The 12,228-nt window shown below is 48.5% G+C and overlaps 1 protein-coding gene across 3 annotated transcripts in view; it reads left to right on the top strand.

The window, feature by feature from the left end:
- The window catches only part of CMTR1 (cap methyltransferase 1), a 130,708-nt gene that overhangs the window by 75,198 nt on the left and 43,282 nt on the right, over positions 1-12,228 (top strand). For all 3 annotated transcript variants that reach the window (XR_010176245.1, XM_063918867.1, XM_063918868.1), the window contains 2 exons: positions 9,940-10,058; positions 10,773-10,869. Coding sequence is in view for 2 of the 3 variants with exons in the window: in XM_063918867.1 (XP_063774937.1) it covers positions 9,940-10,058; positions 10,773-10,869 (216 nt within the window). In the remaining variant the exon portion in view is untranslated. The remainder of the gene's footprint in view (positions 1-9,939; positions 10,059-10,772; positions 10,870-12,228) is intronic.

Here is a 12,228-nt window from a genome sequence, read left to right as displayed (position 1 = left end):
GGTGGGGGCCCGTCTCAAAAATTTCAACGCGCAGTGGGCTCACTCGCAAGTGGATCCCTGGATTCTACAGGTAGTATCGCAGGGGTACAAACTGGAATTCGAGGCGTTTCCCCCTCATCGTTTCCTGAAGTCTGCTTTACCAAAGTCTCCCTCCGACAGGGAGGCAGTTCTAGAAGCCATTCACAAGCTGTATTCCCAGCAGGTGATAATCAAGGTACCCCTCCTGCAACAAGGAAAGGGGTATTATTCCACGCTGTTTGTGGTACCGAAGCCGGACGGCTCGGTGAGACCAATTTTAAATCTGAAATCCTTGAACACTTACATAAAAAGGTTCAAATTCAAGATGGAGTCACTCAGAGCAGTGATAGCGAACCTGGAAGAAGGGGACTATATGGTGTCTCTGGACATCAAAGATGCTTATCTCCACGTCCCGATATACCCTTCTCACCAAGGGTACCTCAGGTTTGTAGTACAAAACTGTCATTATCAGTTTCAGACGCTGCCGTTTGGATTGTCCACGGCACCTCGGGTCTTTACCAAGGTAATGGCCGAAATGATGATTCTTCTACGAAGAAAAGGCATTTCAATTATCCCTTACTTGGACGATCTCCTGATAAGGGCAAGATCCAGGGAACAGTTAGAAGTCGGAGTAGCACTATCTCAGGTAGTGTTACGTCAGCACGGGTGGATTCTAAATATTCCAAAATCGCAGCTGATTCCAACGACACGTCTACTGTTCCTAGGAATGATTCTGGACACAGTCCAGAAGAAGGTGTTTCTCCCGGAGGAGAAGGCCAGGGAGTTATCCGAGCTAGTCAGGAACCTCCTAAAACCAGGACAGGTCTCAGTGCATCAGTGCACGAGGGTCCTGGGGAAAATGGTGGCTTCTTACGAAGCGATTCCATTCGGAAGATTCCATGCAAGAACATTTCAGTGGGATCTACTGGACAAATGGTCCGGATCGCATCTGCAGATGCATCAGCGGATAACCCTGTCGCCAAGGACAAGGGTGTCTCTCCTGTGGTGGCTGCAGAGTGCTCATCTACTAGAGGGCCGCAGATTTGGCATTCAGGATTGGATCCTGGTAACCACGGATGCCAGCCTGAGAGGCTGGGGAGCAGTCACACAGGGAAGGAATTTCCAGGGCCTGTGGTCAAGCTTGGAAACGTCTCTTCATATAAACATTCTGGAACTAAGGGCCATTTACAATGCCCTAAGTCAAGCAAAACCTCTGCTTCAGGGTCAGGCGGTGTTGATCCAATCGGACAACATCACGTCAGTCGCCCACGTAAACAGACAGGGCGGCACGAGAAGCAGGAGGGCAATGGCAGAAGCTGCAAGGATTCTTCGCTGGGCGGAAAATCATGTGATAGCACTGTCAGCAGTATTCATTCCGGGAGTGGACAACTGGGAAGCAGACTTCCTCAGCAGACACGACCTTCACCCGGGAGAGTGGGGACTTCACCCAGAAGTCTTCCACCTGATTGTAAACCGTTGGGAAAAACCAAAGGTGGACATGATGGCGTCACGTCTAAACAAAAAACTGGACAGATATTGCGCCAGGTCAAGGGACCCTCAGGCAATAGCAGTGGACGCTCTGGTAACGCCGTGGGTGTACCAGTCAGTGTATGTGTTCCCTCCTCTGCCTCTCATACCAAAAGTACTGAGAATCATAAGAAGGAGAGGAGTAAGAACTATACTCGTGGTTCCGGATTGGCCAAGACGGACTTGGTACCCGGAACTTCAAGAGATGCTCACGGACGAACCGTGGCCTCTACCTCTAAGAAAGGACCTGCTACTGCAGGGGCCTTGTCTGTTCCAAGACTTACCGCGGCTGCGTTTGACGGCATGGCGGTTGAACGCCGGATCCTGAGGGAAAAAGGCATTCCAGAAGAAGTCATCCCTACTCTGGTCAAAGCCAGGAAGGACGTAACCGCAAAACATTATCACCGCATTTGGCGTAAATATGTTGCGTGGTGTGAGGCCAAGAAGGCCCCTACAGAGGAATTTCAACTGGGTCGTTTCCTTCATTTCCTGCAAACAGGACTGTCTATGGGCCTAAAATTAGGGTCCATTAAGGTTCAAATTTCGGCCCTGTCGATTTTCTTCCAGAAAGAACTGGCTTCAGTACCTGAAGTTCAGACATTTGTAAAAGGGGTGCTGCACATACAGCCTCCTTTTGTGCCTCCAGTGGCACCTTGGGATCTCAATGTGGTGTTGAGTTTTCTAAAGTCACATTGGTTTGAACCACTTTCCACTGTGGACTTAAAATATCTCACATGGAAGGTGTCGATGCTGTTAGCCTTGGCTTCAGCCAGGCGTGTGTCAGAATTGGCGGCTTTATCATATAAAAGCCCTTACTTGATATTTCATTCTGACAGGGCGGAATTGAGCACTCGTCCTCAATTTCTACCTAAGGTGGTTTCTGCATTTCACATGAACCAACCTATTGTGGTACCTGCGGCTACCAGGGACTTAGAGGACTCTAAGTTGCTTGACGTTGTCAGGGCCTTGAAAATATATGTTTCCAGGACGGCTGGAGTCAGAAAATCTGACTCGCTGTTTATCCTGTATGCACCCAACAAGCTGGGTGCTCCTGCTTCTAAGCAGACGATTGCTCGTTGGATTTGTAGTACAATTCAGCTTGCACATTCTGTGGCAGGATTGCCACAGCCAAAATCAGTAAAAGCCCATTCCACAAGGAAGGTGGGCTCATCTTGGGCGGCTGCCCGAGGGGTCTCGGCTTTACAACTTTGCCGAGCAGCTACTTGGTCAGGGGCAAACACGTTTGCTAAATTCTACAAATTTGATACCCTGGCTGAGGAGGACCTGGAGTTCTCTCATTCGGTGCTGCAGAGTCATCCGCACTCTCCCGCCCGTTTGGGAGCTTTGGTATAATCCCCATGGTCCTTACGGAGTCCCAGCATCCACTAGGACGTCAGAGAAAATAAGATTTTACTTACCGATAAATCTATTTCTCGTAGTCCGTAGTGGATGCTGGGCGCCCATCCCTAGTGCGGATTGTCTGCAATACTTGTATATAGTTATTGTTACAAAAATTCGGGTTATTATTGTTGTGAGCCATCTTTTCAGAGGCTCCTTTGCGTTTATCATACTGTTAACTGGGTTCAGATCACAAGTTGTACGGTGTGATTGGTGTGGCTGGTATGAGTCTTACCCGGGATTCAATATCCTTCCTTATTATGTACGCTCGTCCGGGCACAGTATCCTAACTGAGGCTTGGAGGAGGGTCATAGGGGGAGGAGCCAGTGCACACCACCTGATCCTTAAGCTTTTATTTTGTGCCCTGTCTCCTGCGGAGCCGCTATATCCCCATGGTCCTTACGGAGTCCCAGCATCCACTACGGACTACGAGAAATAGATTTATCGGTAAGTAAAATCTTATTTTTTATAGTCTTACTAGTTTTTTTTGAGCGATCTTTCTAAAAAGCATCTTATATGTACCTTAGACAGAGTCGCCCCCTCCCCCACCTGCTTACCCACGTTGTTCAGTGCTGTTTCGGTGGGCATCTGTGTAGGATGTACTAACAAGTCCAGCAGACGTTACGAGAATGTGGCCGCAGCACGGTGAGAAGGTAAGGCATCGGTTCTGCTTAGTAGCGGAAACGCGAGACACAGCCGCACTGTTTCAGGATGGAGACTACCGAACAGTCGCTGGTGCTGCTGCTGCCACCTTGGGCGCACCAGCGCTTGGCCTCAAGGATCATAGGCTCCAGAAATGATGGAGGCGGGATTCCTAATCCGCATTCTTAGCATTGTCCGAGCTGCGATAGGATGAGTTTTTCCAGCGGCTTCATGCGGAGTTACTCTGTGTGATTCCCTGTCTAGGAAACCTTTCTCTAAAAGGAGATTTGTACTCATACAATGTGTTTGTCTGCATTGTGGTTATACCAGGTAACCTAGCGATTTATAATAAGTGTGTGAACTCCTTTCCAGGGCGGCGATGAAGATGGCCAATATTGACCACGTGTTCGATTACATGTTTACAATTCCCAAGGACTCTCAAGGGGTGAGAACGCCGTCATTCGCTGCGTGTGCCAGATTTCACATGAAGAGGATGAGATCCTGCTCTGGACTAGCTGCATTTATATTGATGAGAGATATTTGATGGAGCACAGGGTTATTAATCCATTTAACGGGCGATTGGGTCAGATCATCAGAAAAGTTTTTTCTGTAGCGGGGTACACTGTGTTCCACAGGGAATACATTGGGGTGTAGAGTTGGATTTTGATCCAGAGGCACCAAAAGGCTAAAGCTTTGACTGTTCCCAGCATGCATTGCATGGCCTCCTCTATAACCCCGCCTCCGGACACTGGAGCTCAGTTTGTAAGTTGGTGCCTGCAGAGCAGGTCACTTAACGGGGGTTGCGCTGGGCAGCCCTGAAAAGAGCTTTCGAAGATTCTTCAAGGGCTGCAGCACTTTTATGTCCTAGTGATATACTGTGCTGCGGATCCAACACCTCCCCAGCAGCGCCGCATAATCCCGCTGGCCTAGTTCCCGGGTACTTGTGGCAGATGCGCTCTAGTTTACAGGCACACGCCGCTGGCGCTCTCCAGGATCGCGTGGCTGCTTCTTGCGAGGAGGTAAGAGGGTCCACCAAGTGGGACCCTGCCGAAATCGCTTTCCGGTCGCGGTCTTAGGAGACGGACCGCGACTCTGGCGTGGACACTGTGTTAGAGCAGGGACCCCACTATATCCACCAGGGCAGGGAGCATAGGTCGGATTTCACGAAAATCCTTTTTAACAAGACTCCACAGTACGCGGTGGTGACGACCAGCAGAGGGGATAAGGTGTTTCACTTGTAGACCCTCCCCCAGCTCCGGGCACCATCTACTGCTAATGTTCCCGCCCTGGAGCTGCTCCTTACTCTCCCCACTCCCTGACAGAGATTTGGGCACCATCTTTTCACAAGTAGCTGCGGCTGATCTCTGGGCCTGCAGGGCAATGTCTCCTGTAAATCCGCCTGTTTACTATATATATTATATGTAGTTTTGCTAGTTGTTTGTCTGAAATAATTTCTGCATTGTGTATCACACCTATTTCTATCACTGTATTCTGTACCCTGGGGGGCTAGGTGCGTCAGGGTCTCATATATAGTGCTACACAGTATATACTGTTTAGTGTGTTTTACTGTGTATTTCAGTCACCTCATACCGCTTTAATTCTCTGTTTGTGTCCTGTATTTACTGTCGCATAAATCAGGGGGTTATTTGCAGGTATTGTATTTGTCTGGCTCTATTGTACTGTTACACTCTACGGGTACATGTACTATAATGTCTGCCACACAGGGCGGGAAATCTGCAGACGCTTCTGCATCATGCAGTACTTGCACCAAGGATTTACCTGAGGGGGAAGTTTTAAATGATGGTTTGTGTACTGGGTGCCATACATCTCCCAGTGAGCCCGCAGCCCCTGTGGCCAATCAGGAGCCACCTTGGGCAGCATTCTCAAGTATGCTGAATACGCTTGTGACGCGTCTTACGCCCCCTTTGGGACCTCCTGTGCCATTACAGCCACATATTGTCCCTGTAGTTAATCCGCCCTGAGCGGACACTGTCTATCCAGATACAACAATTAAATCAGTCTTTGGTTAGACAAAAATCTAACCCACGTCCCTCTGGGGTCAAAGGGTCATCTAAGCTGGCCACTTCCTCTTCACAATCCACTAATATTTCAGATAATTCTTCTGATGAGGATGGGGATTATACTGATCCGTCAGACACTGATACAGTTGCTTCTGACGAGGAACCTACAACTCAGGTTGATGTTCCTGACCTAATGGAGGGTATTAAGCTGATTCTACAAATTGATGATGAGGTAGATCCCACTAAGGCGTCTAAGAAACCTGATAAGTTGAAACATCAGAAGGTTGCTAAAGTAGTCTAACCACATTCTGACCATTTAATCGACATACGTCAGGAATCCTGGTCTTCTCCAGGAAAGAAATTCTCCCTGTCTAAGAAGATGCTAGCTCGTTATCCTATCCCTGCGGAGTTGAGCAACAAGTGGGAAAATCTACCGCCGGTGGACTCTCATGTTGCCCGTCTTTTGGTGTCATCTACTCTGCCTGTCAGCACTGTCACCTCACTGAAGGAACCGACGGATAAGCGTGTGGAGGGGTGCCTGAAGTCTATTTACTCCCTTACCGGTGCTGTACATAGACCCACTATAGCAGCCTCCTGGGCTGCAAAAGGAATTGAAGCATGGGTTCAGGCATTACAGGAAGAGCTACCTCAGGATATTTCTGACACTGCCAGACAATATCTGTCTCATATTACCACCGCCTCCCACTATATTCAGGAGGTGTCCTCTATGGCAGGTGTAATGGCAGCCAAGGCGTCTACTACGTCTATACTGGCTCGCCGAATTCTGTGGTTGAGGTCCTGGAAGGTGGACCTGGACTCCAAAAAGAACTTGGAGGTGCTCACTTTTAAGGGAGACATCCTATTTGGGGAAGATCTGAACAAGATTGTGACTGACTTGGCGACTGCTAAGACTGCGTTTCTCCCAAGTGCTAATCCTTCTGCACCGAAGGCTAAGAGTACCACTTTGCGTTTCTTTCGACCTCCAGGGAAAGCAAAGGGTCAGGCGTACCCGAGACAGGCTCGTGCTTCCAAAACCACTAAGCCCAAACCTAAACAATCCTGGGCTGCCCGTCAGCCTGCTTCCAAACAAGACAAGCCTGCTGCATGACGGGCCGGGCCTCCCCTGGGGTATCCCAGGGTGGGAGGCCAATTTCTGCAATTCGCCCAGGTTTGGTTAAAAACCACCAGACGCTTGGGTGCGGGAAGTTGTCTCTCACGGGTACATTGTCTCTTTCAAGAGACGTCCCTCTCGCCAGTTCTGCACAACAGTTATTCCTTCTGATCCGTTGAAAGCGCAAGCTCTACACCTGGTCCTGGACACAGGAGTGGTAGTGCCGATACCTCTGTCCCATAGATGCAGGGGATACTATTCGACCCTGTTTCTAGCCCCGAAACCCAATGGGTCCTTCCAGCCTATACTCAACCTCAAATCATTGAACAAATGTTGTGAGAGTGTCCTTATTCCGTATGGAAATGCTGCACTCTGTTGTACTGGCCATGGAACCCGAAGACTATATGGTATCCCTGGACATACAGGGTGCTTACCTGCATATACCTATTGCTATATCGCATCAGCAATATCTGCGGTTTGCTATTGGCAACCGACATTATCAATTCCAGGCTCTGCCATTTTGACTGGCCACGGCCCCTCGGATCTTCACCAAGGTCATGGCCGTGATGACGGCCCTTCTGCGCCATCAGGGAATCAGGATCCTACCGTATCTGGACGACTTGCTGATCCTGGTGAACTCCCAAGATGTTCTCCGTCATCTGGATCTTACGATCCAATTCCTACAAGCCCACGGGTGGCTCATCAACTGGAAGAAGTCCTCGCTGGTCCCTGCTCGGTGCATGGTGCACCTGGGGGCACTGCTGGGCACACACTGCCAAAGTCTGTCTCCAGAGAAAGTCCTGAAACTTCAAGACCGGATCGGATACTTCCTTTCTCGTCCAAGAGTGTCGATACACTCTGCGATGCAAGTACTAGGCCTCACGGTGTCGGCTTTTGACATGGTAGAATATGCTCAATTTCATTCCCGCCCTCTGCAGAGGTTAATCCTTTCCAAGTGGGACGGCCTGCCCCATTGGATCAGGTCTTAAATTATCTCCTTGACTCCAGAGGTTAGTCTGTAACTGAGCTGGTGGCTACAGGACCAACAGTTGACTAAACTGGGAAGCGTATTTTCTCAGTCGACATGCCATTCATGCAAACGAATGGGCACCCCGAGGTCTTCCAAGTTCTGGTAGACAAGTAGGGGTTACCATAGATAGATAGATCTCATGGCGTCCCGTCAGAACAACAAAGTTCCCGCATACGGTCAAGAATAAAGGATCCCAAAGCGATTTTGTGGATGCCGTGTCAGTGAGATGGGACTTTCATCTGGCCTATGTGTTTCCACCAATCGCCCTGTTACCCAGGGTAATGTGAAAGGCAAAAAAAGGAAGGGGCGCTGTGATACTAATAGCTCCGGCTTGGCCCAGAAGACATTGTTACACAGATCTGCAGAGGCTGTCGATGGATGTTCCATTCCTACTCCCTCACCGTCCAGATCTACTGTCTCAGGGTCCTTGCTATCACAAGCACCTGGATTGACTGTCTTTGACGGCGTAGCTCTTGAGACTTCCATCCTGAAAGCAAGAGGATTCTCACAACAGGTAAATCAAACACTGTTCAGAGCAAGGAAACCATTCTCAGCTCGCATTTATCACGGAATATGACAAGCCTATATTCAGTTGTGCAGTGACCGGAAATTTGACCCTAGGTCTTTCGAAGTTTCCAGAGTCCTAGAATTTCTTCAGGCAAGAATAGACAAAGGTCTTAAGGGTGGCTTCCTTGAGAGTGCAAGTGTCAGCATTGACTGTATGGTTTCAAAAGAAAAATGCTAACCTACAAGGATGTGCGCACTTTTTTTTTCCAGGGAATGCTGCACATTCAAACTCCTTTTGTTCCTCCTACATTGTCTTGGGACTTAAGTTTAGTCCTGAAGTACCTTCAAGTTGCCCCATTTGAGCCACTAAAACAAGTGGATCTTAAATGGTTGGCAGCTAAAGTTCTATTTCTACTGGCTATTGCTTCAGCTAGAAGAGTTTCAGATTTAGGGGCGTTGTTATGTTGCCCTCCTTTTCTGATTTTTTTTTTTTTTATCCAGATAGAGCTGTTCTCAGAACCAAATCTGGGTATCTTCCTAAGGTGGTGCCTAAATTTCACCTTAACGAAGAAATTGTAGACCCGGCCTTCCAAGGGCCGGACATTTCTGCGGAAGATACATCGTTGGACATAGTCTGCGCTTTAAGGATCTACGTGGATCGTACCAGTGCCATCAGAAAGACAGATTCTCTCTTCATTCTTTACGGATTTCATAAGAGAGGATGGCCTGCTGACAAGCAGACACTGGCGAGGTGGCTTTGAATTACTATTTCAGAAGCATATTCTCAAGCTGATCTCCTTGTTCCTGCTAATGTCTCTGCTCACTCTACTCGTAAGGTAGGTCCGTCATGGGCAGCACAATGTGGTGCTTCAGCAGAACAGATATGTAAGGCAGCCACATGATCTTCCATTAACACATTCATTAGACATTATGCCGTGAATACCTTTGCCTCTCAGGACGCTGAATTCGGGCGAAGGATTCTCTTGTCCAATCAGGAGCGTCCCCACCACTAAATTGCTTTGGGACATCCCAATGTTATCCTGTGGATAACCTGTGGACCCTACAGAAGAAATAATCGTTATGGTAGACTTACCGTTGATAACTCTATTTCTCCAAAGTCCACAGTATCCACAGGGATCCCACCCTGACGCACCTGATTTGAGGATCCTTACACTCACTAACCTCTTCCTTCTTGTACGGAAGGGTGTGCATATGTGTTCTTCTTGCCTGATTAGGGCTCTCTATGATGCACCTGCCTTGAGCTTTGGAAAACAACTGATTTGCCTGAGCCAGGAGGCAGGGATATAGGGACGGGCCCGTTGCATTCTGTGAGACCGAAAGCTTTGATCGTTTGGTGCCAATCCGCTGTCGCTACCTCATATCCCAATGTTATCCTGTGGATACTGTGGACTTAGGAGAAATAGAGTTATCAACAGTAAGTCTACCATAACGATTATTTGGGGGGGGGGGATTCTGACTATTTTGAATACGTCCCTTGTTGTCTGAATGATATCGAAATGTAGGAATTTGTTATAGCATAACTTGGCATGGGAATTACACTGGCAGAGTAGAGATTGGTGGTTTCTGTACAGTCTCTTGTAAAGTAATGTGTATAGATAGCTGTGATCTGTCTCCTGCCTGTCATCACTTTCATCTGTTATTATCTTATGTTTCTCTGCTGGCAGGTGAAGGAGGGGTGGATGGGGATGGGGATGTCACCCGTCCGGAGAACATCACAGCTTTTCGTAACTTTGTTCTGGACAATACAGACCATAAGGGAGTACACTTTATGATGGCAGATGGGGTACGTAAACCCTGCACTGAGATTCTCACTATTCTCATAATAATTTGTTAAGAGGTTCATTAAAAGTGCTTATCTTACAGTCTACAGTGTAGAGACCAACAAGCAGTATTGGGAATCACGGGATCCGGTCTGAAGATCGACAATGCCTAGGTCGGCATGTTTTTAAGGTTGACAGGGTTTCTAGGTCGACATGAGTTTTTCACATTTTTTTTTTCAGTTTTTGAACTTTTTAATACTGAACAATCCACGCGGACTATGATTGGGAACGATAACCTTGCCCGATGCATGGCGAGCCATGCGAGGGGACACGGTGCACTAATTGGGCTTCTCGGTCACTGTACGAAGAAAACGATACCAAAAAAACCATGAAAAACTCATGTCGACATTTTGACCTGTCGACCTAGAAACCCTGTCAACCTAGTGACTGTCGACCTAAACATTGTTGACCTAGGCAATGTCGATCTAATGATCCACACACGGGAATCACAATAATGTATAAAATATTTGGATTACAACCGTTTGTGTCCACATACTCCTATATTGGAATTGATGCAGATGCCTTTTTTCCCTTTACTTAAATGTGTTGACCGTTTTTGATTTACCATTTGGGTGTTTCTATTATGGTTCCGGGAATTCAGTTCAGAGATGAGCAATCTATTGACACTGGCGACCTCAATTTACCGGGAATCTGTTGTGAGAATGTTTCTTTTGCAGGGTTTCTCTGTGGAGGGGCAGGAGAACATACAGGAGATACTCTGCAAACAGCTGCTGCTCTGCCAGTTTCTGGTGGGACTCTCCGTCGTCCGTATAGGTAAGATATATTTGTTCTATATCCGTGTAACTGTATGTTGTGTGTGCCGTTATTCTGCACCATCTGTAACCATACAATGGGCCTAATTCAGACCTGATCGTAGATGTTCGGAAAAACGCACATCTACGATCAAAATCCCTGACATGCGGGGGGACCCCGCATGCCAGACCCTCCCCTTCCCGCAGATTTGTGAAAATCAGTGTTATCGCTTAGTGTGTAGGGCCCATTTCTTAAACATAGAAACATGTCATTTGACAGCAGATAAGATCTGTTTGCCCCATGTAGTCTGCCCTTTTAGGGTGTGGCTATTAGGGTTAGGGTTGGATTAGGTGTTTGGCTTAGGGTTTTTTTTTAAAGATATTTCCAAGTGTGTAGGGCCCATTAGAGTATTAGTTCTAGCGTTTAGGATTAAAGGTTAGGGTATTAGTGTTTGGAGCTAGGAATAATAATAATAATTTTGTTTATATCGCATACTTTATTCAATAGGACTCAAAACGCTTAAGGGTGAGGTTTAAAGGTGTTAGTGTTAGGGTATGTGGACAGATTCTCATGGCCAGGTCACCGAGGTCCAACTGTGGAGAGTGTCCCGGGGGGAGTGCAGGACCTGTAGGGGAAAGACTTAGGACCTTATTCAGGCTGGATTGCAGATTCTGCTAAAAAATGTAATCTGCAACCGTTTCTATCGGGTTCACTACGGCTGGCCGGCGGTCGGGCTCCCGGTGACCAGCATCCCGGCGCCGGGAGCCCGACCGCCGGCTTACCGACAGCGTGGCGAGCGCAAATGAGTCCCTTGCGGGCTCGCTGCGCTCGCCACGCTACGGGCACGGTGGCGCGCTCGCGCGCCACACTATTTTATTCTCCCTCTATGGGGGTCGTGGGCCCCCATGAGGGAAAATAAGTGTCGGTATGCCGGCTGTCGGGCTCCCGGCGCCGGTATACTGAGCGCCGGGAGCCCGACCGCCGGCATACAGAAGACCACCCGTTTTTATCACATGCTGGGGGCCGCCCAGCTGCTGCAGCCGCAGTCTATTCGCAGTCGCAGCAACTGTGGAATTCGCCTGCCTTCACAGTCAGACTGTAAAGGCAGGCGCAACCACTCGGAAAAACGGCACCGACCCATCCCTGTTTGTAACGCCACGCCACCATGAATGCCTCTGTCTGTTTATCAGGTAGAGGCGTTCACAGCCAATGCGATGCGATTTGCATTGGCCAAGACGCGCACGCACAGGACCTGTGCATGCGCGTTGGCGCCGGGTAAAGTAAATTACAGTCGATGTGACCTGAATGAAGCCCTTAATGCAATCAGAGGTGTAGCAAGCAAGCGTAACCTCCTTGCAATGTCCAAACATTGTGCCCAGC

Source organism: Pseudophryne corroboree, chromosome 4, assembly GCF_028390025.1.
Source record: "Pseudophryne corroboree isolate aPseCor3 chromosome 4, aPseCor3.hap2, whole genome shotgun sequence".
Lineage (NCBI taxonomy): Eukaryota > Metazoa > Chordata > Amphibia > Anura > Myobatrachidae > Pseudophryne > Pseudophryne corroboree.
This window is presented reverse-complemented; position numbering and strand designations above follow the sequence as displayed.